Raw genomic sequence first — 24,975 nt, forward strand, 5'->3', positions numbered from 1 at the left:
GTGCTCGTCAAATTTCAGGATTTATCAGCCATGCTGAGGTGTAAAGGGAGAAGATACCTTCATCTGTACTTCCTTTGGCATCTATTATTTGCTCTCTCCTCTCCCACCTTCTTTGTCACCTCTCTTTCTTCTCCCTCCTTTATGAACTCAGTCATTTTGTTTACACGGGGGAGCCAGAGAATAGTTAAAGGTAAAGGGACCCCTGACCATTAGGTCCAGTTGTGGCCGACTCTGGGGTTGCGGTGCTCATCTCGCTTTATTGGGCGAGGGAGCCGGCGTAGAGCTTCCGGGTCATGTGGCCAGCATGACTAAGACGCTTCTGGCGAACCAGAGCAGTGCACGGAAACACCGTTTACCTTCCTGCCGGAGCGGTACCTATTTATCTACTTGCACTTAGACGTGTTTTCGAACTGCTAGGTTGGCAGGAGCTGGGACCAAGCAACGGGAGCTCACCCCGTCGCGGGGATTCAAACCGCCGACCTTCTGATCAGCAAGTCCTAGGCTCTGAGGTTTAACCCACAGCACCACACGCGTCCCAGTAGAGAATAGTTACGGAGACAAATATAATCATAAATAGCCAGGACCAGGGGCAGCCCATCCTGTTTCACCACCTGAGGCAAAATAGGAATGTCCCGCCTTGTTCATGCCTCCCTTGTTTATTGGGGCTGCTGAAGCACCTCATTTACCATGGTCTAAGGAAGCTCACAGGAACCTCTCCAGAGGTGGCAGTGGGGGAGCACCCGAGGCAGCCACATCAGGACAGACCAGCCCTGACCAGGTACAAAGTCCGGTTTTTCGCATTTTAGTTGCTGTTGCAATGAGAACACCATCAATGAAACTTCTACCCACAGAGCTACACACATGCACTTTCGTTCCGAGAGAAAAAGACATCAAGAACAGTACATCTGGAGCTACCACTATGCCATGTTTGTAAATACTACACATATCCAGAGAAAATGATTTTTCTATTAGATTGAAGCTAACCCCGATATTTCTCACCGTTTTTGACTGATCTTCATTTTTTTCCTTTTACGGCTTCTCTTTCCTTTATTGGTTGAGAGTCCCCTCACTTTGTTAAGCTTTTCTTTTGCCTCTTCTGCCTCTGGAATGCCTTTTAACAGCACATCAAATCCAGTTGTTGTAAAGCACTGCTGCAAATATAAAAATAAAACAAAATGGCAAGATAAATGTAATTTTTTAAACCACCAAAATTATGGAAGAATTTAACCCATATATAGAGCATTAGAGAGAGAGAGAGCTCAGAGCTCTATTAAGGTAGGTGATCACCCCATGTTTTGAAGGTATCAACCAATGTTTGTCATGGATGGCCCCATGGCCCTTGGCTATCAGAGTATGAATCGATCATACGCTGCTAGAATTAAGTACTAACAAGAAAACATATGAGCCTGCTCCTTAGCCACCATTCTTCCATTTTATTCTAGGTACAATGTGACATTCCTCTATTTGGGAAGGAAGGCAGTAAAGGAATTACCTTCTCTATCTCCTGCTTCTGTGAAAAGCAAGTGACTGGTGCTTTGGGGGTCCCAGCCGTCAAGCCTTGGCTAGCAGCCTTCTTGGTACTTTTCATTTGGCAAAAGGAAAGACTACATTTTGACACCATGCTTTCATTTTTGCAGGTATGCAGGGAAGAATAAGCCGAATCTTTCTTCTCCATCTGCTCAACAGGAAGAGGGAGGTTTCTAGATAAGCAACACCACGTTAACTGAGGCTCCGCATTTAGAGTTGGGAAGGATATATTCAAGCTCGGAACTTTCAAGTTTCCTGCACGAGAAACTGCACTTAATTGGGACAGAGTGCAGACTTCCTTTTGTTGGGTGCAGAGCACATGGCAATAAAGCGTGTCCGAGGAATGGCAAAGGCATTTGGAACTATCGACCGAACAGCTGGGCAGATCTTGAAATCCTGGGAAAGGGTTAACAGCCGATTGCCATTCCGTGATTTTTGTGTCTGTGTTTCCACAAAAAACTGCCCTTTCCACCAATGAAGACACAGATAGAACCGAACTGTTCCCTGAGTGTATTAACTGAAGGGCGGGACTCTGCCCTGTCATGTCCGAAGATATAAGAAACCCTCCTCTATACATAGATGTAAAGCATATTTTTCCCCCTGGCATCTGTGATGTACAAACAATCACACGTCCATCCCCTTCCTGTGGTAGCTTTTGATCATCTAAATGGTCTCCATTATTGGCTCCTTTCCCCTCATCTTTCGTCTTCTTCTTCTGCCTGACATTCTGAAGATGGCATCTTCTGTCTAACCTGGTTGTGATGCTGGTGGTTTCTAGGATAGCTGGTGAGCAAACTACCAGAGACTTCAGCGTTGTGTGTACTTCCCCTTTTAGCTCTTTTGTTCTGTTCGGATGACTCAGTTCCAAATGCAAAGGGCACAAAAATACATCTGTGGAGCTGGTTCCAACTGATCTATTGTTACTGGCAAGGGAAGAGGAGTCAGTTGACGTGCAGGGCAGTGAAATACAGGGCATTTCCTTTGACACTCCTGCTAGAATTAATGGCATGTCTGTACTATTCGCTTCTTGTGCACATTTTAGGATATACTTTGGGAGAAATTCATTTTTCTTTAGATGTGGAGCTGCTTGATCAACTACTGTATGTTGTGTGTGGGGTGGTGCTGTATCTCCACTCTGATATGACATTTCTGTCCCCGTTATCATCGGACATGGGTTTTCTGTCAGTTTTTGTAAAGCAGATGAATTGCAGGTGTGCTCCTTTTTTATCCCAGCCTTGAATTGTTCAGAAAATGAAAATGCTGGTACACTTGCTTTATCAGTGAGATTAGCAACATCATCCTTATTATTAGAAACCATTACGGGATATTTGACTGCTTCCTCATATTCCATGTTGCCACCTGATGCATTTGCTCCTACTGTTCCTGTCTGCTTTTCTCCTGAGTGACTTACTGATACTGGAGCAACCGTATTAAGAAGTTTGTAATGGTCTAGTGGTTTCACAGTTCTCTCTTCTGAGCTGCTGTGACCAATACTGACTTTTAGTTTTGTATTTTCTTTGCTCTTCAGTTTATCCACTTTTAACTTTTTTCTCTCTGAGGGTAACTTTTGAAGTGTCTGCACTGGCTCACTGCTGTCGCACTGGTGTGGTGGTAAGCCCCCCTGCTTAAGTTGAAAGCTTTCTTTTCCACCAGTATCTTCTCCTTTGCAGGTCAAAATATCATCATGTAATGGGGGCAAAAGTTTAATAAATCCCTCTTGTGTAATTGTCTCCTCTGAGCCAGTATTATGCAAGCTAGCAGTGTTTAATGAGGTAACAGTCTCTTGATCTGCGGCTTGCTGAAGTGGAAACTTCAGTTCACAACTGGTACTTAAAGGCTGGACCTGAGTGTTGCTATTTGCTTCTTCCTCTGAAACACCCAATTCTTTGCATCTGTGTTCCAGAAGTGTTTTAGTCATATCACTGTGTTCACAATCACTGACAGTACTTGATGTTTCCATTGATTCTGCAAAGCTCCTTGAACTCTCCTGTAAGGAAACACATTGCAATATAGGACTACTGATAGAATGGCCTTTCAATTCTTCAGTATTCAGTTTTGCAGAAATGGCTGCCATTGTGGTGCTTCTGCTTTCTCTTGGCAGAGTAACTCCCTCCTGACTAGTTGTTTCCTTGGCATCCAAATGGATGCTTGAAGTATCTGTCTTATTTTCCTTTGGTTTCTTGGTCATTTGACTGCTTTTCATTTTCTGGTAGATTTTCTTAAATGTCTCATCCCCATAAACCTGCCATTTTTCCTGAGAGAACATTTTAAATTTTCTTTGACTGGGTTTCTTATACTTTGCGTTTGCTCCTTCCCCCCCAGCTCCAGGCTTCTTAGTGCCTTTCACCTCTTCCGAAGAAGATGAAGATTCAGTCACGTTACTTAGCAGTAAGTCATCTACTGCCACCTGCCTGACAAGTGCTCGGGGGTGGCTGTTAGGAAAGCCTGCTGTACTTGCAGCAAAGTTGTTGCTATGCAATAAACCAGAAAAACTTGTGCTTGGGGGCATTCTAGCGAAAGAAGTTAATTTTGAACTATCTATTTGATCCTGTACCCTCCTAGTACTCTCAACAAAAGGCAAAGAGTTACTTCTGGTAACAGGCACGCAATCAATTGTCGTAGAGAACTGAGTGGGGACCGAGTGAAAAAACAATGGCTTTGATTTTTCCACAGGTGTGAATATAGACTTGGCTGAGAACAGAGAAAGGTTCTTTTTTCTGTTTATGTCAACGGGCCGTATGTCAAAATGGAACGAGTCTTTATACGTATAAGGCATCGGCAAGTCAATGCTGCCCTGCTTGGACAGGACTGTTTTCCTGGGTCTAACATTGTCCAGTTGGGTGTCATCCACCACAGCTTTATTTTGAGATATTAGCTTTGAGATATGCTCCTCCAATTTCTTTTTCTCAAATGTTAAGGCTCCTGGTGCTTTCTCAGCCAAATCTACTTTTGAGCTATTTCCTGCTGTGTACCTGAGGTTGCTAATGGCTGTATCACTTTCTGACTCTATGCTGTGCTCACAAAGACTGTGCAGGGGGCTGGGGGACAGCATCTGCTGTTCCACACTATCTGAGCGTGACAGGTATCCTGAGTCAGTGCTTTCACATTTCTTCAGCTTGTAGTCTGGAGATCTGCTGTCCCATAGCTTCTCCGAGTACGTGGCTTGCTGCCTCTGTAGCTGACTGTGCTTACTGACAGTTGGAGACCTTTGCTCCTGAATCTTTCTTCTCTGGAGCGAATTCAATGGATCTTTCATGGTCTCTTTCTCAAGGGCATTCTGACCTAGCCCTCCGTGATAGTTGTCCGCTGTCATCCACTGGTTTTCAGATCCAAGGAATAAAGCATTCACTGCCGGCAAAGAAGCATCAGGAAGGTGCTTCTCCCTAGTTAACACATCTGTGGACTCCAAAATGGCTTGTTTAATCAATGTCCTTGGCTGGTCACAGTTTCTATCGTTGGCATTTGTTGTCTGGAGAGCTCCAACACTTTCAGACACCTTCTCGTTCTCTTCTAATGTACTACTGTTGTCAGATTCTGAGGGCTGCCTGGCATTGTTTACATGTGTTTGGGATCTCCTATGTTTATACAGATTGCTTTGAGTTTTAAATGCAATGCCACACGTAGTACACGGAAAAGGTCTCTCACCTGTATGTGAGCGCATGTGTTTCTCAAGAACACTTGGTTTTAGGCAATCACGGCCACAATGTTTACAGAGGTACTTCCCAGCACTTTTGGATTTCCCTGGGCTTCCAAGTGGCAGGCATGGAGAAGGATTTTGTGGCAAAACTGATAAACCACTAATTATATTTATTGTCCTAGGTTGCTTCTGAATGACTGCCTGAAGTTGATCTGTCCCCTCTGAATGTAAAACTGGGCTTATGATTAAAGGCATATTAGTGCTGTCTAAGTTGATACTGGTTCGGCCTGTGGGCAGTCTGTTGTCTGGATGATGACATTCTGCCTGGGTAGGTTGATAAAGTGGTATGGTAAGGGCTTTCAGATATATAGTCTGGGAGACACCTTGTTCTGGCTGAAGGACCACCGGACTCAGTGAGAGATTTGATGCTGCTGGCACTGCTTGAAGGCAAGAGAGCTGAACTGGCTGATCTTTTAGTGATGCTGGAGGACAAGGAAGTCTCTGCGCCTCCATTCTCTTTATGTTATACAATTGTTCAATTGTCTGTAGAAAAAATAAAACAGAAGCTGTTAAATTGAAATCAACACTATGGGTTGGAAGAAGAATTAGTTCAATTTAGATCTCATTGACAGCATTCTGAAAACTTGTCAAAATTTAAGTCCAACTGATATCAAAGGGGCCTAAGAGACAGCTAACTGAGTCTGGATCCATCCCCCTGTTTATTTCCCACATTCTGAAGTTAAATGTCAACTGTAGTTTTTGGTCTTCTCATAGGAATCTGGGCCCTTGCGGTAAAGAGAATGGTGGACTAGATGGATCTAATATTGCAGGGCTCTTCTTATGACAATTCACAGTCATTTTTTAAAGAAAGCTGAGTGTTAACTTTGATATTTAATTTAGCTGTCACTCTGGGAAACAATGCTCTAAACATTCCTAAAAAGAAAGCCAAATGTCCCGATCCCACAGAAAACTAACAAAACTTACATTTTAATCAGCACCTGCTGGTTTAAAAAACAACTGAATGAAGGCAGGCCTCAATTATCAGGAAACATGAGCCAACAGATATTCAGGGACTTGGTTTTGCTTATAAATCTGTCATGCACTCTCACTAATAAAGTAGAAAATATCAAGCTTTCACGGACCAAGGCTCAATGCAGTGCATAAAGTAAAATCGAAATGGAAGTGGCAGGACACTAGCCACCCCATAAAACTCATATTAAATACTGGTGGCTGTGTGTCCTTACAAATTGGTAACACATCAGTTTTAACTATTTTAAGTAGACAAGATATATTCTAGTGTTTGACCTTAAAATTAATTTGCAACACAAATGTCAGGTTAAAGGGCAGGGCGATTGTGTCTTTAAGAGCAGTGGAAAAGGAAAACCTTTGTCAAGCATGGAATACAGAGGTGAGAAGCTTCTGATACTCAACTTCTATTGGAGTCGCCAATAGGAGTTTCCTCCTGTGCCAAAGGGGAGGGACACAGGTGGCGCTGTGGGTTAAACCACAGAGCCTAGGACTTGCCGATCAGGTCGGCAGTTCGAATCCCTGCAACGGGGTGAGCTCCTGTTGCTCGGTCCCTGCTCCTGCCCACCTAGCAGTTCGAAAGCACGTCAAAGTTCAAGTAGGTAAATAGGTACTGCTCCGGCGGTAAGGTAAACGGCATTACCATGCGCTGCTCTGGTTCGCCAGAAGCGGCTTAGTCATGCTGGCTACATGACCTGGAAGCTGTACGCCAGCTCCCTCGACCAATAAAGCGAGATGAGTGCCGCAACCCCAGAGTCAGCCACGACTGGACCTAACGGTAGGGGTCTCTTTACCTTTACCTTACCTGTGCCAAAGACCAGCTTGGGAAGGGCTTTTCATTGAAACAGTATCAAAGGAATAATTGGTTAACACCTCCCTCCCCATAGGTTGTATCCCCAATTCTTAGAGCACCTGCCAGCTGCGATGTGCAATTTAACACATATACATGTAACACCATGTCACTTCTGCAAGTGTACATGTAGTTTTTGGCCCTAAGCATGGCTACTGCACTGAAAGTTTTCACAGAACTGTTTCTATCAACAGCCCCCTCTATCAAGACCCCCTCCAACAGTCTAGCTAATATTACTTGCCATTTGGCTTTTCTTCACTCAGAACTATCTCCTGCCCCGATTATATTATCTGAGGTCTTACGCATGAGTTGCTATCTGCATTTGCTTACCGTGCCCCCCCCCCACCCTCCAATTATTAGATTTTAAACTTAACATTATTTTGGCTTGCAAACCACTTGGGAGTGTATTGGCAGAGAAATGTAAATAAATAAATAAATGTACTCACACAATGGCTTCAAGCAAGCCACTATCGCTGCATGCACACGACACATGTACTGGAAAAATGCATTTTAATGTGACTCCCAGCCTGAAGGACTGACATTAATTAAAGGTCAAAGGGTCATAGTATAATATAGAATAGAATATTACACAGATGGCGTGAAGCAGCCATCCTACTTGATGCCAGCAGTTCAATGTTTTCCAAAACAAGCTGATGTTATCTTGCTTTGTGGCATCCGGTGTTTTTCACATTTTTGTCTCTTTTTGTTGTTCTCCATGTTCTGAAGATTCTTCTGCAGGATAGAAACAGTGTGCTCCTTTACGTGTGGAAACTGTAGTATGGTCTACACATGCAGCAGAATGAGGGGGAAGAGTGGACTGTACTGCTTCCAGCTGCAAATGGAGTATGATATTTCTGAATGTTTATATTACATTATAAAAAACCCCAACTGTGAAAACACTTAGCACAGAAATCCTTGTACGTTTTTCTGATATCTTGTAAGTTTCAGATGGGCTACTAGGCTGACAATTCATCCAATTCTCTATGTAAAAAATGTAAAAAATATACTGTAAAGAAACACTACAGTATATCCATTTGTTCATTTATTTTACTTAACAAAACTTAATTCCCAAAAAATGTGTTTAACCCAAGAATGTATTTTGTTTTTTACTTTGTTATGTTTTTCTGTGTTTTTATACTGTAAACCACCCAGCAATGCTCGGTGGTTTAACATTTTGTTAAACCAATCCCTCCAGTCTCTACCATCTCGTAGATTTGATCCCAAAGTTGCCAGTCCAGCTTGGATCATCCTTTTTATCCTGCAACAACCTATAGTTTAAACTATCGTTGTCTTTCGTAATAAGTTGTACATTCTTTTATTCTAGGCATAGGTCTCTGTCCAGTTACTGATTCCCCCTAATACACTTGTGCCCTACTGTAAGTGTAATTTACCATTTAGCATAACATGACTCTTAGCTAAAGGCCCTGAATTATGAGATAAAGGCAGTAAAAGGAATTTTGTAAGATATATTATCTCTGGAATTTCCCCCTTCTCTGCAGCACAAGTGGAGAATCTGCATGCTGAAAAAGGCCAAATGTTATTTTAAAATAAGTTTCCTTCCCTCATGATTGCTGTAAAAAAATCTGAAAAAGTGGATTGCCTATGCTTTTTCTTCAAGGTTTCTTCAGTTAAAGAAAGATGCTTTATCATCATTTTGAATCCCAGCCAAAGTGTGCCCCAATTACATTTTAAGCTTGCACAGGCACAGACTGTACCTACATGGGAACATACAGCAAGAAGCTGAAGTTGTTTCTCTTGGACAGAAGGATGCTGGGCTTATGGCCAACATACATCATTCATATACATCATTAATTCTGTAGAGCTTAAAGTTACCGGCAATGCACCCCTTAAAATCAATTGCAAAGCATTCATTTAAACATTTCCCATAAGCCCAGAATTTACTGAATAAGGGTTGGTTTTCTAATTGTTTGGAAAGATGAACCAAATACACCATATATGGTCTGTTCAGAATATTTTTATTCAATGGGACCAAAAAATGCAACCTACAAAACTTCAAAAAAAAAAAAAAGGTTTGTTATAAATGCACCCATTTAGTTTCCAAACATTAGGAGTTTTTCACAAAGCCAAGATGTTGCAAAACCTATAGACCAGAAATTATTTGCTACTAGGAAAATTACTAATAAGGACTTAATACAACCAAAAAGATTCTCAGGAGCTGGGCGTTAATTGGAAGGTATTTCCTGAACAATCCAGCCAGGATGCTCTTAGGCAAACTTGGGACTGCCAGGAATACGCTTTTATTTGTTGCTTGGTCCCGCTTCAGTTCTGCAAGGAACTTATCATGGTTAGTGTGTGGAGCCATGTTAAACTTGTGAATAAAATGCCTCAGGGATATGATGTTCCCACACCAACAACACAGGAGGTTTTGGAGCCCGGTGTGCTTGCAAAACTTGCTTGGTAGACTTTTCTTTTTTCAAGAACTACCAGGGTTTTTCAGTTGCAGTAGGAACATAGAAAGCTGCCTTATGGGAAAACCAAAGGTCCGTCTAGTTCAGTATTGTATACACTGACTGGAAGCTGTTCTTCAGCATTTCAAAAATCCCTACCCAGAGATGCTAGGGACCGAACCTGGGACCTTCTGCATGCCAAGCAAATGCTCTACCACTGAGTCATTACTTTCTGCAGGTGTGTATGAACCTGGCACCAACTCCAATCTTAGCACTTCAGGAGCTGGTAACCTTGAGCTTCATGTATACGTTGGATATAAAAGCACAAATAATATTTTCATGGAGGCATTGTTTCTTCCCAATGAGCCAGACCCTTAACAAATAGTCGAATACTAGAAAAAAATCAAAATAAGCCATTTGTATATATCTCACCCACTCGCAGCAAGGAACTTGAAAATGATGGAACTGTTCTTACTTTAACTAGGAAACCGAGCTTTGGTGCACACAGAGTCTGGTACCCTAGTAAGTCTTTAAAAAGAGCATTGGTAAACTTATCCTTCAAAACAGGGGCCAATAAGTGTATGTCCCCAAATTTAAGATATTTTCAGGCCACGGGGGGGGGGGAGATAAATTTTGCACATACATAATGCAATCTACTCTTCTTATTTTGGAAAAGTTTTTAAAAGGAAACTTTCTGAATGTAGCTTCCTCAAACTGATGGAGAAATCATACTCTAACATTTATGGGACTTCCAAGCCAGTCAGCTGAAACTTCATATACAACCAATGCATCACCAAAAAGACTGAAAATGGAGCATATTTAAAACATCAGAGTGCTCTGCAGCAAGCTTTTGCCCAGTTCAAAAAGAACTGCCCTGCATATGCACAGAACCATTTTTTAATTGCCTCAGGAGATAAGAAGTCTTGCTGTGACACTTCCAAACCGGTCCTAAAACTCACATATGTAGTTTTGCCCAGAAAGATGTACTGAAAGTGATTAGCTTCCACATTTTGCAGGGAGGAAGTCTAATAATCTATCTCAGAGCAGTCCAACATGTGGCCCTTAAGACCATTTTGGCGGTCCTCAGAAACATCTGATGCTCCACCACCACCAAAGGACTCACAGTGCCTTCCCAAAGTCAGGTAAGCAAGGTGCTGGGCTCTGAGGAGGAGGCCTGGGGGCTCTGACTAGGTCCTAAAGTCCTCCCATCATCTCCTTCCCAAGCCTAGTTAGTACTTCCCAGCTTTGGGAAGGACCTGGAGGGCTACAGGCCCCTGCCGGAGCCTTGCACCTCCTTCCCAAAGCCCAGTGCCTCACTTATCCAGCCTTGGCAAGGTGGCATGCGGACTGGTGGGGGCACCAAATTTTGGCCCACTGCGTGACAAGGCACTGGGCAGCCCAATATGAAAAGTTGGACTGCCATGACCCAGCTGCTTGGCACTGCACCTCTTTAGTTCCATCATGCCTTTGCCTTTCTTGGTACTTTATTTTCTTGTCCAAGTGAATCTCTCTGTAAGAAATGTTTGGAAAACATTCAAGTTTACATGCACTTTTAATTTCAGGGTTGGCACAGGGGGGGAACAAACAGCTGAGAAAAAGACACCCTGCTGAGACCTGAGTGTCACTCACTGATCTATTCTTCCTTGTGGTTTCTCCTTCTCCCGCCTCCGTTCCAGGCCTACCATTTGTTTATTTATTTAACCAGCCAAGCAAATGGCATCATTAAGCAACAAACAGAGCATTTTCATTTGATCTTTCAGCCATAGTGTGCTCTGTTCTGCTGTCCTAAATTTAATCAGCAACATCTCCAGCTTTGCTCCACACTGAGACAAATTTATCTGGAAAAATCTTGCATTTGCACTTCAGAGCATACCATAATAATGCAGAATATAAAGGGCACAAGCATTCAGTGTTGGATTGGAAAGCAAACAGCAGGTTTTGAAAGCCCAACCAACACCAAATTAGTTGGACTCCACAGCACAGGGAATGTAGAAGCTTTCAAATGCAAGAAAATAGGATTACCTATGCACTTGTGAAAATATTTGAAGTTGTCTTGCACTGCAAACTCTGGATACCATACAAAAAGCACCAGTGTTTATTTCTCCAGCAATTCCGGGTAAGTGGAGGGTCCTTCATGAATAAGCATAAGAGATATGCCTGTGTTGAAGTTCCTAGCTTAGGATGTCCACAGTCAATTCTTGGCTGCATGCAGAATTATTTTGATGTTCTTAGTAAGTGCTCTTCAGCTGTTTGACAGACAATAATAATGACTGTTCCAATGGGCCTTAGCAAATACAACCCACACAAACATTAAATGTTCAGCTGACCGGGTGGTTGTTTTCAAAAGCTAGTCCAGGCATCTTAAAGTCAGCTGAGAGATTCCTCATCTTCTGGCAATGTCTCATGTACAGAAAGCATGTTCAGTGCTTTGCACATGCACGCACACACAATCATTCTGCTTTTTTCACATTTATTTAAATACACACACACTGTGAATGGCATATTGGGAAATCTCACAGCTGAATATCTGAATACCTCTTTAAACGCACACACTGTGAATCACATACTGAGAAATCTCACAGCTGAATATCTGGAGGCAGGAAACAACCTAACTATTTGGACAACCAGAGCTTTATATATTGACGTAGATCAGCACAAAGGTTATATGTACACTACTGCACAGTGGTAACTGTAAAAGGCAGCCATGGGTTGGAGACAAAAACACTGGGAAAAGATCTCACACCTCTGCTGAAGAACCATCTCATATTTGTGTGAGTCTCGCCACGGATCCTAAATTGGTGTGCAGGGATCCTAAAGTGCAGGACAATGTCTTTTTAAATTGAAAAGGAGGGGTATGAAGAAAAACAGAAGGTAGGGAGAGAGAGAAAGCAAGGGATAAGAGGGCTCATCTACACCAGCTTCTCTCATGCCTAGAAAGCATGTTTCCAAGGGGTTTTCCACTTGTACTGTACTTTCTAGGCAAGAGTCCCAGTGGTTTTGGTTTTGCCTCACCACTTTCCCTTGGAAAACCCACTCTTTAGCAATAAATCAGAACCAACGGCAATCCACAGAAAACCCAATTGCCATTTGCTCCAATTCAGAGCTAAACCGCTTGTTTTCCTGGGGGGAAGCGGTGGGGCAAACGGAAGTGTGGATAAGGCCACAGAGAGACAAAGGTTACATAGTGGGGTGGGTGAGTTGAAAATAATGTCAATTTATTTCACATCTGGCAGCCCATGTGCCCCTTTGCTTTCAGAAACTGCATGGGTAGATGAGTCTATAAAGCCCAGGACTCAGAGGGGAGTGGCTTCCTATACAATCATAGAATTGTAGAGTTGCAAGGTTACCATGGGTCATCTAGTCCAACCCTCTGCAATGCAGGAATCTCAACTAAAGCATCCATGTCAGGTGACTATCCAACCTCTTCTTAAAAACCTCTATGGAATAGAAGGAGAGTCCACCACCTTCCGAGGGACTCAGTTCCACCGTTGGACAGCTCTTACCGTCACAAAGTTCTTCCTGATGAATGCAAGTTTGCACCATCATCCATGTGAGTTCTTTGGATAGGTAAAGATGTGTATCATACTCCTCCGAGTTTCCTCTTTTCCAGGCTAAACATAGCCAGCTCCTTGATTTCCAGACCCTTTAAAATCTCATAAGGCTTGATTTCCAGACCCTTTAAAATCTTGGGTCCCCCACCTCTGCACATTCCAGCTTGTCAATATCCTTAAATTGTGGTGCCCAGAACTGGACAAAGTACTCCAGGTACGGTCTGGTCAATGCAGAGCAAAACGGTACTATTACTTCCCTTGATCTTGCACCTCACCTGAAGAGACTCCAGCAAAAAAGGTCTGAAAAGCCCTTTGTGTACATATACTGTAGTAGGCAAAATGCAACCCTCTGAATCCTTGCCAATTTTTAGTCATCTGATCCTTACTTCCTTCAGGTGATCATAGTTAAAACAAACTATGGTTCCCCAAGTTTGGACATTGCAAAAAAATGAAAACTTCTGCTTCGTAACTAACTGCTAGCTCCTCTTCGTGAATGTAAACAAAGAGGAAATGGGAACACACGATTCTAAACCCTATGAAGATGCATCCTCATGATAAACTATGGTTTATTTTTAAGTCTGAATCCAGGCTTGCTGTCTTTCACTGCTCAAACAATGCAATGCAAAGAACCTACTGACTTTCATATCATGTGGGACCTGTGGATTTATGGTTGCACAAAACCATGAACAAGACCTCTAGCTGTCACTAAGAGATATAAAACTAAACATACCTTTTAGTGAGTGGCATATCCCAGTTTTACTGATACAAGCTATGGCCAGGTTCACGCTTAACACTGAGACAAACCATAGCTTAAGTATGATCAACCAAATGTCCAGGTTACAGCTGAACCTAGGGTCATGGTTTGTCTTTACTTTGGGAACCAACTCATTCATGCTATGCCATGATTTGACTTTGTATTGCATTCACACCAGGTCCCTAAAATGTTCCCCTAACCTTTGAGAATTCTTGAAGTATAGATGAGCGCCCTGTAGACAAACAAATGGGCAGTGCTCTTCATTAGGAGTACAACTTTTATAAGCATCTGAAGCTTATGATTTTGGTTTTAACACTCAAACGCAGCCATAGAAAAATGAGCATTCAAAATGCATGGGGATCCACCAAGCTGGACAATAAGCACCTTTTGTATTGTACTGCTGTCGTTTTCTCCTTTATGAGTACTATATCACATTTCAAAATGAAACAGGAGACTTCATGCTCTGAAACTCAATCACGCGTATTAAAGGAAAGAGCCACAGCTCAGTGGAAGAGAACATGCAAAAACGTCTCTGGTTCAACCCCCGATATCCTCAGGTAAAGCTAGAAAAAACTCTAGCGACTGCTAGTTAGATTAAGGTTACCAGATTTTTTTCAAAGAATCTGAGGACACTTTTTTTTAAAAAAAAGAGAGAGAGAAAAGTTATTTTTAAAAGTTTGGTTTTTTTTAAAGTAATCTCTTCTGTGATCTCCTCTGTCGTGCAGCCTTCCTCTGGGCCCCAGCCTGCTCTCTTGGAGTGCTAGCTGCCGTGGAGTAGGCTCAGGCCAGTCCTGGGCTTGGCCACATGTCCTTGCCCTCCCGGTGCTCTCCTACCTCTCCTCCTCAGCGGTGGCAGCAGCAAGGTCAGGGCTCCCCTCTTTTTTCTCCTTCCTCTTTCACTCTCTTCCTTCTCCTTCTCCTCTCCTCCTCCTCGTGTCAGCTCCGGGTTTTCCTGGCCCCGGAGTGCCGCTGGGCAGTCAGCCAGGCGCTCTTGCTCGATTTGGGTTGGGGGGGGGATCAGCAGTTCCCCCAGTTGACAAGCCAGCCGCCCCCGGTTCCCTCTCCGCAGTTGTAGTGGCAGCAGCAGTCTCAGCAGTTCGTAGCCAGACTGATAGCGCAGTTGGCTCTGGCTGGCTTCAGGAGCTGCCCGCTGCCGTGGCACCCACCATTTTGCCTCGCCGGAAGTCCCCATATGATGTGTCTTGTGCCATTGAACCAATCACACAACATTCATTCCCTAATAATAAATCTATAACAAAATATAAATCCGGGGGCATTAAATGAAATCTGGAGACATTCTGGGGACAGATTTTGTCAGGAGACAGCTTTGTAAATCCAGGGACTGTCCCTGGGAAACAGGGACATCTGGTAACCATAAGTTAGATGGACCAGATCTGACTTTGGGTATAAGGCAACTTTCTATATATTTCGATGTAAAGGCCATTTCCCAAAAACTAAGTGCTAGAGATATATAAAATAATACTTGAGGTATTTAGGAGGGGCAACAGTCAAATTTTGAAGTTTTGGGATATTTTAAGCACATGTCCTGCTTTCTGTACCTACTGTCATTGCATATACTGTTGTCATCATCATCTTTCTTGTCAAAAGTTGAAAATATATAAATAAACATTAAAATTAAAAAATCTGAAATAAAAAATTAATAGATCTCTCCAGCATGTTGAGGTTCCAGCAAGTTTGTACTGCAGCATACAGTATTTCCTGAACAACAGGAAGTCCTGTGAGGTTGCTTATAGATGCCACAAAATCAGCCTAGAATAACTACATACATCGTCATCAGGTCAGTTCTGTGCCTTGCTTCTTAATAAATATGAAGGAGCAACTGAACAAGTATAATATTGTCAAACAGATCAGCCATTCCAGTTTCTTCCCTCCAATTTCCTCCTTCACTTACAATAACTATGGTTACCATTACTGAAATCCATAGTTCGTTTCCATGCCACAGTTGGAATATACACTTTGCAATGGGCTTGGGATTCTGCTGCACAAATTATGGTTTGTGGTAATGCTCAGCAAGCATAGTTTGTCTGATTTGGATTCAGCAGTGAACAAGTTATTCTAAATTAGAAAGTGAAGGAGGGGATCAGGGCATGAGTGCTAAGGCACAACGCACAACCTCAATAGTGGAACCATGATACAACCAGACCACTGCAAAAACAGGGCATCAAGAAGTATGTTTTGTCTTTAGTACCGTATTTACTCTAGTCTAATGCCCCATTGAATCTAATGCACACCTTAATTTTTGCAATGTCATTTGGCCAAAAAAAGTGAGCATTAGATTCGAGTAAATACGGTACAACACAGTAAGCAATCTACAGAGCAGATATTCAAAAATAAAGTTGCAGATTTCTAAGCTGGAGTAGAAATATTTCCCCTGCTATCTATTTCAACTGCAAACAATTTTCTTCTGACATTTCCCATTTTTGGTTCGCTGTTGAAACTGGTTTGATCCTCCAGTATCTTATAGCTAAAAGTTTCAGTGCAGTTGTTGACAATACCTCCCAAACCTTATTAATGGACCAATTGCTGTAATATTCTCTTTTCAGGACCAATCTGTGGGCCTGATTTATGGTACTAAATAAACCATATTTCCATGAGATTATTGGGTTTGGCTGTCTCCAGTGCCTGTGCTAACAAAGCCTGGCAGCCCAGCATTCTATTTGTAAATTACCAGTAACCAAGGAAGCTCATTGTCCTTATAGCATTTGAGTCTAGGTTACAGACTTTATATATCTGTAAATGTTAAAACCATTTTGAATAATAAATTAGCCTTGCCTATGATTCACCCGAGACAGCTTGTAATATCAAAATGTGCTAGAAACTGTATTTTGTTCTAGTAAAATATACATGCTTATGGAAGTTTACAAAACATGCTTCAGTCATGGGAGTGGCAAGACTTTCTATAGATACTGTAGCAAACATCTGATAACAACCTCTGCTAATGCCACAATACAGTCCCATCAGTTCTTATTTTAACGTAAAAGCATTTATCTATTACTTAACTCTTATCCTAGAGTAATAAAAGTCACTTCAGAGCATGCAATAGGATGACAGAGCAAATTATTACAATTAGTACAAAGGGCTACAGAGCAGATTCTAAAGCCGTTCATTAAAAATTCAAAGCAAAGGAAATAAGAATCTCTGATTCATCTCAGTATGGAAGAAAAAAAGCATTCTTTATTTTTACTCTCCTGTTTGATCATTTGCAAAGCTGGAAATTTCAAAAGCTGACCTCAGTAAAAACACCCTTTGCACAATAAGTATTAAAGCAAATATTGTTTAGAGCACTTGCCTTCTCCTTGACCAATGTTAATTCAATATGAATATTTTTCCCATACTAATTCTAGCAACGGTACTCATGAAAAGTAAATTACATAAAGTATGCACGATTTAGGTTATTTTCATGGCAATTAAATTTAGATTAGTTCTTTTAAAGGAAAAACAAATCTTATACATGTGTTCAGCATTTTCGTAATAAGCTGCACAAACAAGATTCTTCCTGCAAATGTGCATAACAGGGAGTTTCAAGTTATTCTGGTCAAAATCATTTGTGCTTTACAGTGCCAGAAAAGAGTTAACTGTCCTTAGCATGCATACCACACATCAACAGGCTTGCTTTTCTATAAGCACAGAAACAAACCTGGTCCATATTTCAAAGTTTCTGATGCCTGAGCAAAAGGTGCAAAATATACCAGCAATAAAGCCCTATTTAAGGTTCTTTGCTTTGGGGGAAAAAAAAGTGCTGTGTGTATCAGAGAAAAGCAACCATCCTAACAGTCACTGCATTAAAATACCCACAACTTAGCCCTTCTCGTTCTTTGCAGTCTCTCATCAAAGCTAAGCAGAGAAATTAACAACAAAGCTCTTGCTAACCTTTAGATGGCTAAGTCCATAGGCCAGAGGTGTGCTTCAGGTTTCTCTGGGAAAGCGCTGGAACAACAACAACAACAAAGGATTCAGAGTCTTCTTTTCAATTGTTCTGGCTCTCTTTTTTAAAATGTGTAAAAAAAAAACGATGCACAGAAGGTTTGGTGGTGGGCGGTGGGCTTTGGAGTGGGGAGGGAAGAAGAGGGTGATTTCAACCCACATTTGGCGTGGGAAGAGTTTTAATGGCTCTAGCTGGTAATATGGTTTTCCTGCTACAGTGTCTGTACTACTGCAGCTCTGTGTGGGCGTAAAGAAATGACACGACTGGGTTTCAAACCATTAGAGCAACATTTGCAAACAGATAAAAAAAACCATCAGGTACAAATGAAAAAAATCCTTTTTTTTTTTCACTTTAAAGATACAGCAGGACTAATAGCCTTTCAATCCATCGGAACCCTCCTTCTGGTCGTGTAAAACACAAGCAGCAGCTGCAATACATAGGAATAGACTTGGTAACTTTTTCATGTAATAAATGTTGTATGGATTACTTCTGTGAGCTCTTTGTTATTTCAGAAGGCATTTCAGCCATTTGTTCCATTATGCTCTCTGTAGTCATTGCCCTACGTTCTAATTCCAATTCCAATTCCAATCTCCAAGTGCCCTCACTTACATAGCCCAAACAGTAACAGCCCCATACAAAAGAGAGGCATCAGCAGACTGAGTGAGGGTAATCTCAAGGTTTGCAAAACTGGGGGAGAGGGCCCCTCCAAAGAGAGTCTAGTGAGAACTGAGTGTGCTCATGCTCACAAACGTAAAGGGACCCCTGACCATTAGGTCCAGTTGTGGCCGACTCTGGGGTTGCAGTGCTCATCTTGCTTTATTTACTGAGGGAGCCAGCGTACAGCTTCCGGGTCATGTGGCCAGCATGACTAAGCCGCTTCTGGAGAACCAGAGTAGCGCACGGAAACGCCGTTTACCTTCCCACCAGAACGGTACCTATTTATCTACTTGCATTTTGAAGTGCTTTCGAACTGCTAGGTTGGCAGGAGCAGGGACCAAGCGACAGGAGCTCACCCCGTTGCGGGGATTCGAACCGCCGACCTTCTGATCGGCAAGCCCTAGGCTCTGTGGTTTAACCCACAGCGCCACCCGCATCCCTGCTCATAGGATGCTCATAGAATGTTGGCAATTGGGGTGGGGGTGGGGAGGGATGGGCAATGGAATAGCTGGAAAAGTTGGAAGATGTCAAAAACACAGAAACACACATACACATTTAGTGCTCCCCACTCACTTTCTCAATCTAGATAGTCTCCTACATGAAAAGGGAGGCTTCCCCCTCCTCCACCAGCACATACACATACACTTCCTTTGTTGCAGGGTCCTAGTGCTATATACAGCGCTAAAAGTAATTTTAATTCTCTGAGTGCCTGTTCTTATGTAGCCAAAACAGTACTATCCACAGAGAGAGAGGTATCAGCCAGCTTACTGGAAGAAGCTCAAAGTTTACAGAAAGACAAAGAATATTTAGGAAAAAATCTCGGGGGGGATCCCCCCAAAAAAACACAATTGAGGACTGAGCATGCCCAGTGGTCATAGAATGCTGAGGACTGGAGGGGGGCATGGAATCTGCGTATCCTTGAAGAGGGCAGGGTTTCAACCAGCGATGATCAGGGATGTTGCAGGTCCCACGTGCATAAAGATAATTTTTAAAGAATGATGAAGTTTTTCCACTTGTGAACAAAAGTGAACTACACAAATATTTATTGGATAATATAAAATAATACTTTTGAAATTTGAATTAATGAAACCCTCAACACTCCTCCATGGCTGCAGCAGGCAAAAATATTATTCTTCAACAAGGCCATTGACTGATTAACATCTGATACCCTTTTAAATACGTTTGTGAGAGGGGATGGGGTTTGTTTTTGTTCTTGTTTTTATTACGTATTTTATCTTGTATTTCAATGTTGTGAACTACCCTGGGATCAAAAAGAGCTGCTAGCTTGCAACCACAAAGATGAAAGGAAATCAGAAACAGAAGCAACTAACAGTTCAAAAACCAAACCTGAATTTCTATGTTAAGCTCCCAGGAAATGGTGCAGAACAGGTGTAGAGTAAGGACGTTATTGGGGGGAGATAGCCCGCAACATGCATTTATATAAATACCCTCAAAGGTCTAGATTAGAGTGTGCCCCCAATCCCACAAAAAATATTATCTCAGACTAAGAGTAGCTTCCCTACAGATAATGTGTCTACAGACTGTGTGTCTGTACAGATAATGATGAGGAATGGAGCCCATTATTTTTAAAAAAAACACTTTATAGAGTTCTTCATTCAAATTTCTAGTGGTGAAATGTGTATCAAGGCCATTTATAACAATTGTGAGAACATTTTGAGTGTGCAAGTCTCTGAACCCGAAGTCCATTTTACTGCCTCAGAGTTCTGAGGTATTTAATCCAATGTCAGGACTGCAATGACTCAACGTGATTTCAGACTGAGAGGACAGTGTCTGTTCCCCCTCTCACACAGAGGCAAGTTCCTCCACTATCTTTGTAAATTGAGAGTATAACTTAATCCAACTTTCAGCAGTGCACAGAGATTCATACCATTTCCATTCTGCACATGACGAATTGTGTTTAAAAAAGGACCTGAAAATTCAAACGAAGCTTGAAATGTTCAACCAAAGGTGTTAGCTTTGTACCTGGTGGGAGTTTTTTAAATGGGAAGAGATATATTTCATCATGCAGTCTCTCACTGATATATCTCAGGTGGCACAATTTCATTAAGACTATCACATGGCCTTGTCAAGTCAAAAATTAAATTCCTTCTTATGGTTCTGTTTAGCGTTCTGTTTATAAAACTGCTCTCTACTGCAGACGCTGTTCAAATAGCCCCTTCAACTTTATTCCTCTCAACCACTCTCCCCCTCCTCCCCCTCCAATTTTTCTCTTCCTCCTTCCCTTCCAGCTCCCCCATCTACATGAAATCAGGTCAAGAGCTGCATGTGACTCTTGGAACACAGGGTTGGAACACAGGGTTCCTAGCCCTGGAATAGATGAAGTTGAAACTCCACAAGATGCCTTATTATTCAAAGCAACAAATCTCACATGTACTATGCTGCTAGTGTTCAGCTGCTGCACAAATAATTACCTGTCAAACTCTTTTACGGCATCAAATCAATGCATACATGCCACTTTATCATAGCCACCAGACTGGCACAACCACTGAGTTGTAATGGTTTGTATGTGGAATTTGGCATCCAAACAGGATTTAGGAATGACATAGGAATCTGCCTTATACCATAGGTCCATCCAACTCAATACTATACAGTGACTGGTAGTGGCTCTCCATGGTTGTTTATCAATCCTTTCCAGGGAATTCTGGGAATTATAGCTCTGTGAGACGAATGGGGGTCTCTTAAAAACTCATCATCCTTAACAACAGTTCCCAGGATTCTTTGGGGGTAAAGCCATGACTGTTAAAGGGATAAAACTGTGCTTTAAATGTATTGTGCGGATGTGGCCATATACGCCACTGGATCCAACCCTTGGAAAACATTCATCAAGCTCAGCAAGTCACAGGATAGGAAGACAGGTCCTCTTATGGATCAATAACTGGTCAAAGAACAGGAAGCAGAGAATAGGAATAAAATCAACAGTTCTCACAATGAAAGGATAAGTTTTAATAGCACTGGAACCAACAAAACTTGCTAGTTGCCATTAAAGAGCAAATTATTTTGCTACAAATATCCATTGTCTTGGATTTGCTGTCAAGCTCACTAGGATTCAAGGAATCATAAATACTCACTTTCCCTCCCTTCACTCACCCCAATTTGACGAATCACTGCAATTAAATATAAGAAAGAAAATTTCAGGCTCTCGCTAACTAATCTAAAGCAACCTAATAGGTGAAGCATCTTAATTCCATTACACTGGAATCTTGAGTATTTTCACTCTCCCACTGACACACTAATAATTCTTTGTACTCCTACAGCTCATAGCACTTCATGAATAAAGGTCTCAGAGCACTTCATGAATAAAGATTAATTTTTACCACTTGTGTTCTGCACATGCATAATCGAATAATGGGTTCTTGAAAAGTAGAGTCCTTGCTATTATCTGTTTATAAGAGTGTTAATCTGAAAGAATAGAAACACTGTTAACTATTATTATACAAGAAAGCATCATAAAATATTCCTTCCAGTAGCACCTTAGAGACCAACTAAGTTTGCTATTGGTATAAGCATTCTTGTGCATGCACACTTCTTCAGATACCCATGCATGCACACGAAAGCTCATACCAATAACAAACTTAGTTGGTCTCTAAGGTGCTACTGGAAGGATTTTTGTTTGTTTGTTTCGACTACAGCAGACCAACACGGCTACCTACCTGGAATCATAAAATATATCCACAAAATCAGGTATTCCCATGATTATCATCAGTGTAACTTCGGGGGGGGGGGGAGAGGTCAGTTTTTAATTGCTGAGCAGAAATGAAGCATCTTTGTAAATCTTGCTGGAAATGAGGTTATAGTTCCCTTTTGAGTTCACTTTACCTTTAAAATAAAGAATTGTATTTCCATTTAGAGAATCAAAAATATATTAGCAAAGAGGACTACATTAAAACTTTCTACCAGCAAACAGAATAAACAGTCCTGGCAAAACTGATAGTTGTGTGCATAGGATTAGCTAGCAAAGACACTTAACTTGCTCAAAACTGCAAAGAATTTTGCTTGGCAAAAATGCAAAGCACCATGGAAACAAATGAAGTCACTGGCACCAAATAAGCCCATCCATTCTAACATGTCTTTATGGAGAATGTATTGAAAAGATTTGGAGAAACAATATCATTACTGTATACAGATGAACTGATCTACATTTAGCAGTGGCCAAATCTGTTCCAGGTCATGCCTATCTTGAAAAACCTAGAGCCAGTTCTCAAAAGGGAACAGCATCCATACAATCTCTCCTGGAAGTCACAAAGATGAAGTGGTGCTCCATTGTTAACGCTCCATGATCTCCAATCATGGTATGATGACAAACCAGATCCCATGGTACCAATTTAGCTGCAGTTGCACAAGCAGAGGTTTCAGCTACTGAAACAGGATTGGAGACAGCACCTGCCATGTTTGGATAAGTGAATTTTCATATAACAAGCATGTGGATGGCAGGCCCTTTTTTGAACCAAAGAATGTCACAATGCTGCAGTTCCCATGGTCCTAAGTAGGCAGCCACACCAATGATGACAGAGCAGCAGGCAGGCAGGCAAGCAGTGGAACCAGATGAGATGCAAAGGAACAGCTAAGGCAAGCCAGGGCAGCCCCTGAGCAACCTTACTGCTCTGCTGCTGCTGCTGCATACCTCGTTCCAGCAACACAGTGTCTGCCCCAGCAGCATCAGGTGTCAAGGAGGAAGAAAATGGCAACAAAGCAGGCCTGTCAATGGAAAGCTGCCCCAGCAGGCAAGCAGCCTTGGTCATGAGGAGGTAACCAGAGGCAGGCAGGTGGATCAGTGTGCAGTGGGCTTTGCAACCCTTCCTGCTTTCCCTGTCACTGCCACTGGTTGCTTTGGAAGATAAGGTATGAATGAGTAGGCCAGCAGATTTAGTGGGGAAGACAGGTGGCTGAAGCAGGCTTTCCCATATGTCCTCTTCTGTCTCCCCCTTGCCAATGAAACATGGAATCTCCAGTACACACATGGAATATGCCCATTCTCAACTTTCAGACAGTCCCACATTCAGTGTAACATCTGTGACCGCTCTGGACATGCATTTATTTAGACTAGTTAGTCACTTGTTACTTGAAGGTCTGAAAACAATTTACAATATATTTTAAAACAAACATAAATTATAACATTAAAATATGGCAAGTTCTTAAAGAAATGGGAGTGCCTGATCACCTCATCTGTCTCCTGAGAAATCTCTATGTGGGACAAGAAGCTACAGTTAGAACTGGATATGGAACAACTGATTGGTTCAAAATTGGGAAAGGAGTACGGCAAGGCTGTATATTGTCTCCCTGCTTATTTATATGCAGAATTCATCATGCGAAAGGCCGGGCTGGATGAATCCCAAGCCAGAATTAAGATTGCCGGAAGAAATATCAACAACCTCAGATATGCAGATGACACAACCTTGATGGCAGAACGTGAGGAGGAATTAAAGAACCTTTTAATGAGGGTGAAAGAGGAGAGTGCAAAATATTGTCTGTAGCACAACATCAAAAAAACAAAGATCATGGCCACTGGGCCCATCACCTCCTGGCAAATAGAAGGGGAAGAAATGGAGGCAGTGAAAGATTTTACTTTCTTGGGCTCCATGATCACTGCAGATGGTGAAAGCAGTCACAAAATTAAAAGACGCCTGCTCCTTGGGAGAAAGGCGATGGCAAACCTAGACAGCATCTTAAAAAGCAGAGACATCACCTTGTCAACAAAGGTCCGTATAGTTAAAGCTATGGTTTTCCCAGTAGTGATGTATGGAAGTGAGAGCTGGACCATAAAGAAGGCTGATGGCCAAAGAATTGATGCTTTTGAATTATGGTGCTGGAGGAGACTCTTGAGAGTCCCATGGACTGCAAGAAGATCAAACACATCCATTCTGAAGGAAATCAGCCCTGAGTGCTCCCTGGAAGGACAGATCCTGAAGCTGAGGCTCCAATACTTTGGCCACCTCATGAGAAGAAAAGACTCCCTGGAAAAGACCCTGATGTTGGGAAAGATTGAGGGCACAAGGAGAAGGGGACGACAGAGGACGAGATGGTTGGACAGTGTTCTCCAAGCTACCAGCATGAGTTTGACCAAACTGCGGGAGGCAGTGGAAGACAGGAGTGCCTGGCGTGCTCTGGTCCATGGGGTCACGAAGAGTCGAACACAACTAAACAACTAAACAACAACAACATTAAAATAGTTCATACAAACACCTACCTTTCATTCAAACACACACAGAGCTGTGTATACACTATGTATAAACTGTACACCCTGTCTGCAGCAAAAATATGTAGTTTTCTCATTCCATAATCATTCATTCAATCTAGTGTACTTGTAACAGAATTGGTGCTATATGAACTGTTCCTCTCAAATCTGTCAACAGTCAGACAGCCCCATTCTGCACTAATAGAAGCATCCAAACTCTTTCCCAAGGCAGCCCCATATAAAGCACGTTGCACTAATCTAATCTTGGTTAGTAGATTGTAGCCCAGTTACTGTAGCGCAGTTATCCAGATAGGGTCATGGTTGGGCCACCAGCCTAAGCTTATGGCACTCTATACCACTCTATACCACTGAGGCTACCTGGGTCTCAAGTGACAGCAATGGATCAAGGTGAACCCACAAACTACA

At 42.2% G+C, this 24,975-nt stretch overlaps 1 protein-coding gene and 1 long non-coding RNA gene across 2 annotated transcripts in view; one reads left to right on the forward strand and one right to left on the reverse strand.

The window, feature by feature from the left end:
* The window catches only part of LOC310680755, a 90,453-nt gene that overhangs the window by 42,804 nt on the left and 22,674 nt on the right, over positions 1–24,975 (forward strand). The window lies entirely within an intron of this gene.
* Positions 1–24,975, reverse strand: part of ZNF831 (zinc finger protein 831) — a 37,033-nt gene that overhangs the window by 8,911 nt on the left and 3,147 nt on the right. The window contains 2 exon segments of the mRNA XM_083447246.1: positions 1,000–1,151; positions 1,493–5,707. Coding sequence (XP_083303372.1) covers positions 1,000–1,151; positions 1,493–5,707 — 4,367 coding nt within the window.

The sequence above is a fragment of the Podarcis tiliguerta genome, assembly GCF_965153285.1.
Source record: "Podarcis tiliguerta genome assembly, chromosome: 6".
NCBI lineage: Eukaryota > Metazoa > Chordata > Lepidosauria > Squamata > Lacertidae > Podarcis > Podarcis tiliguerta.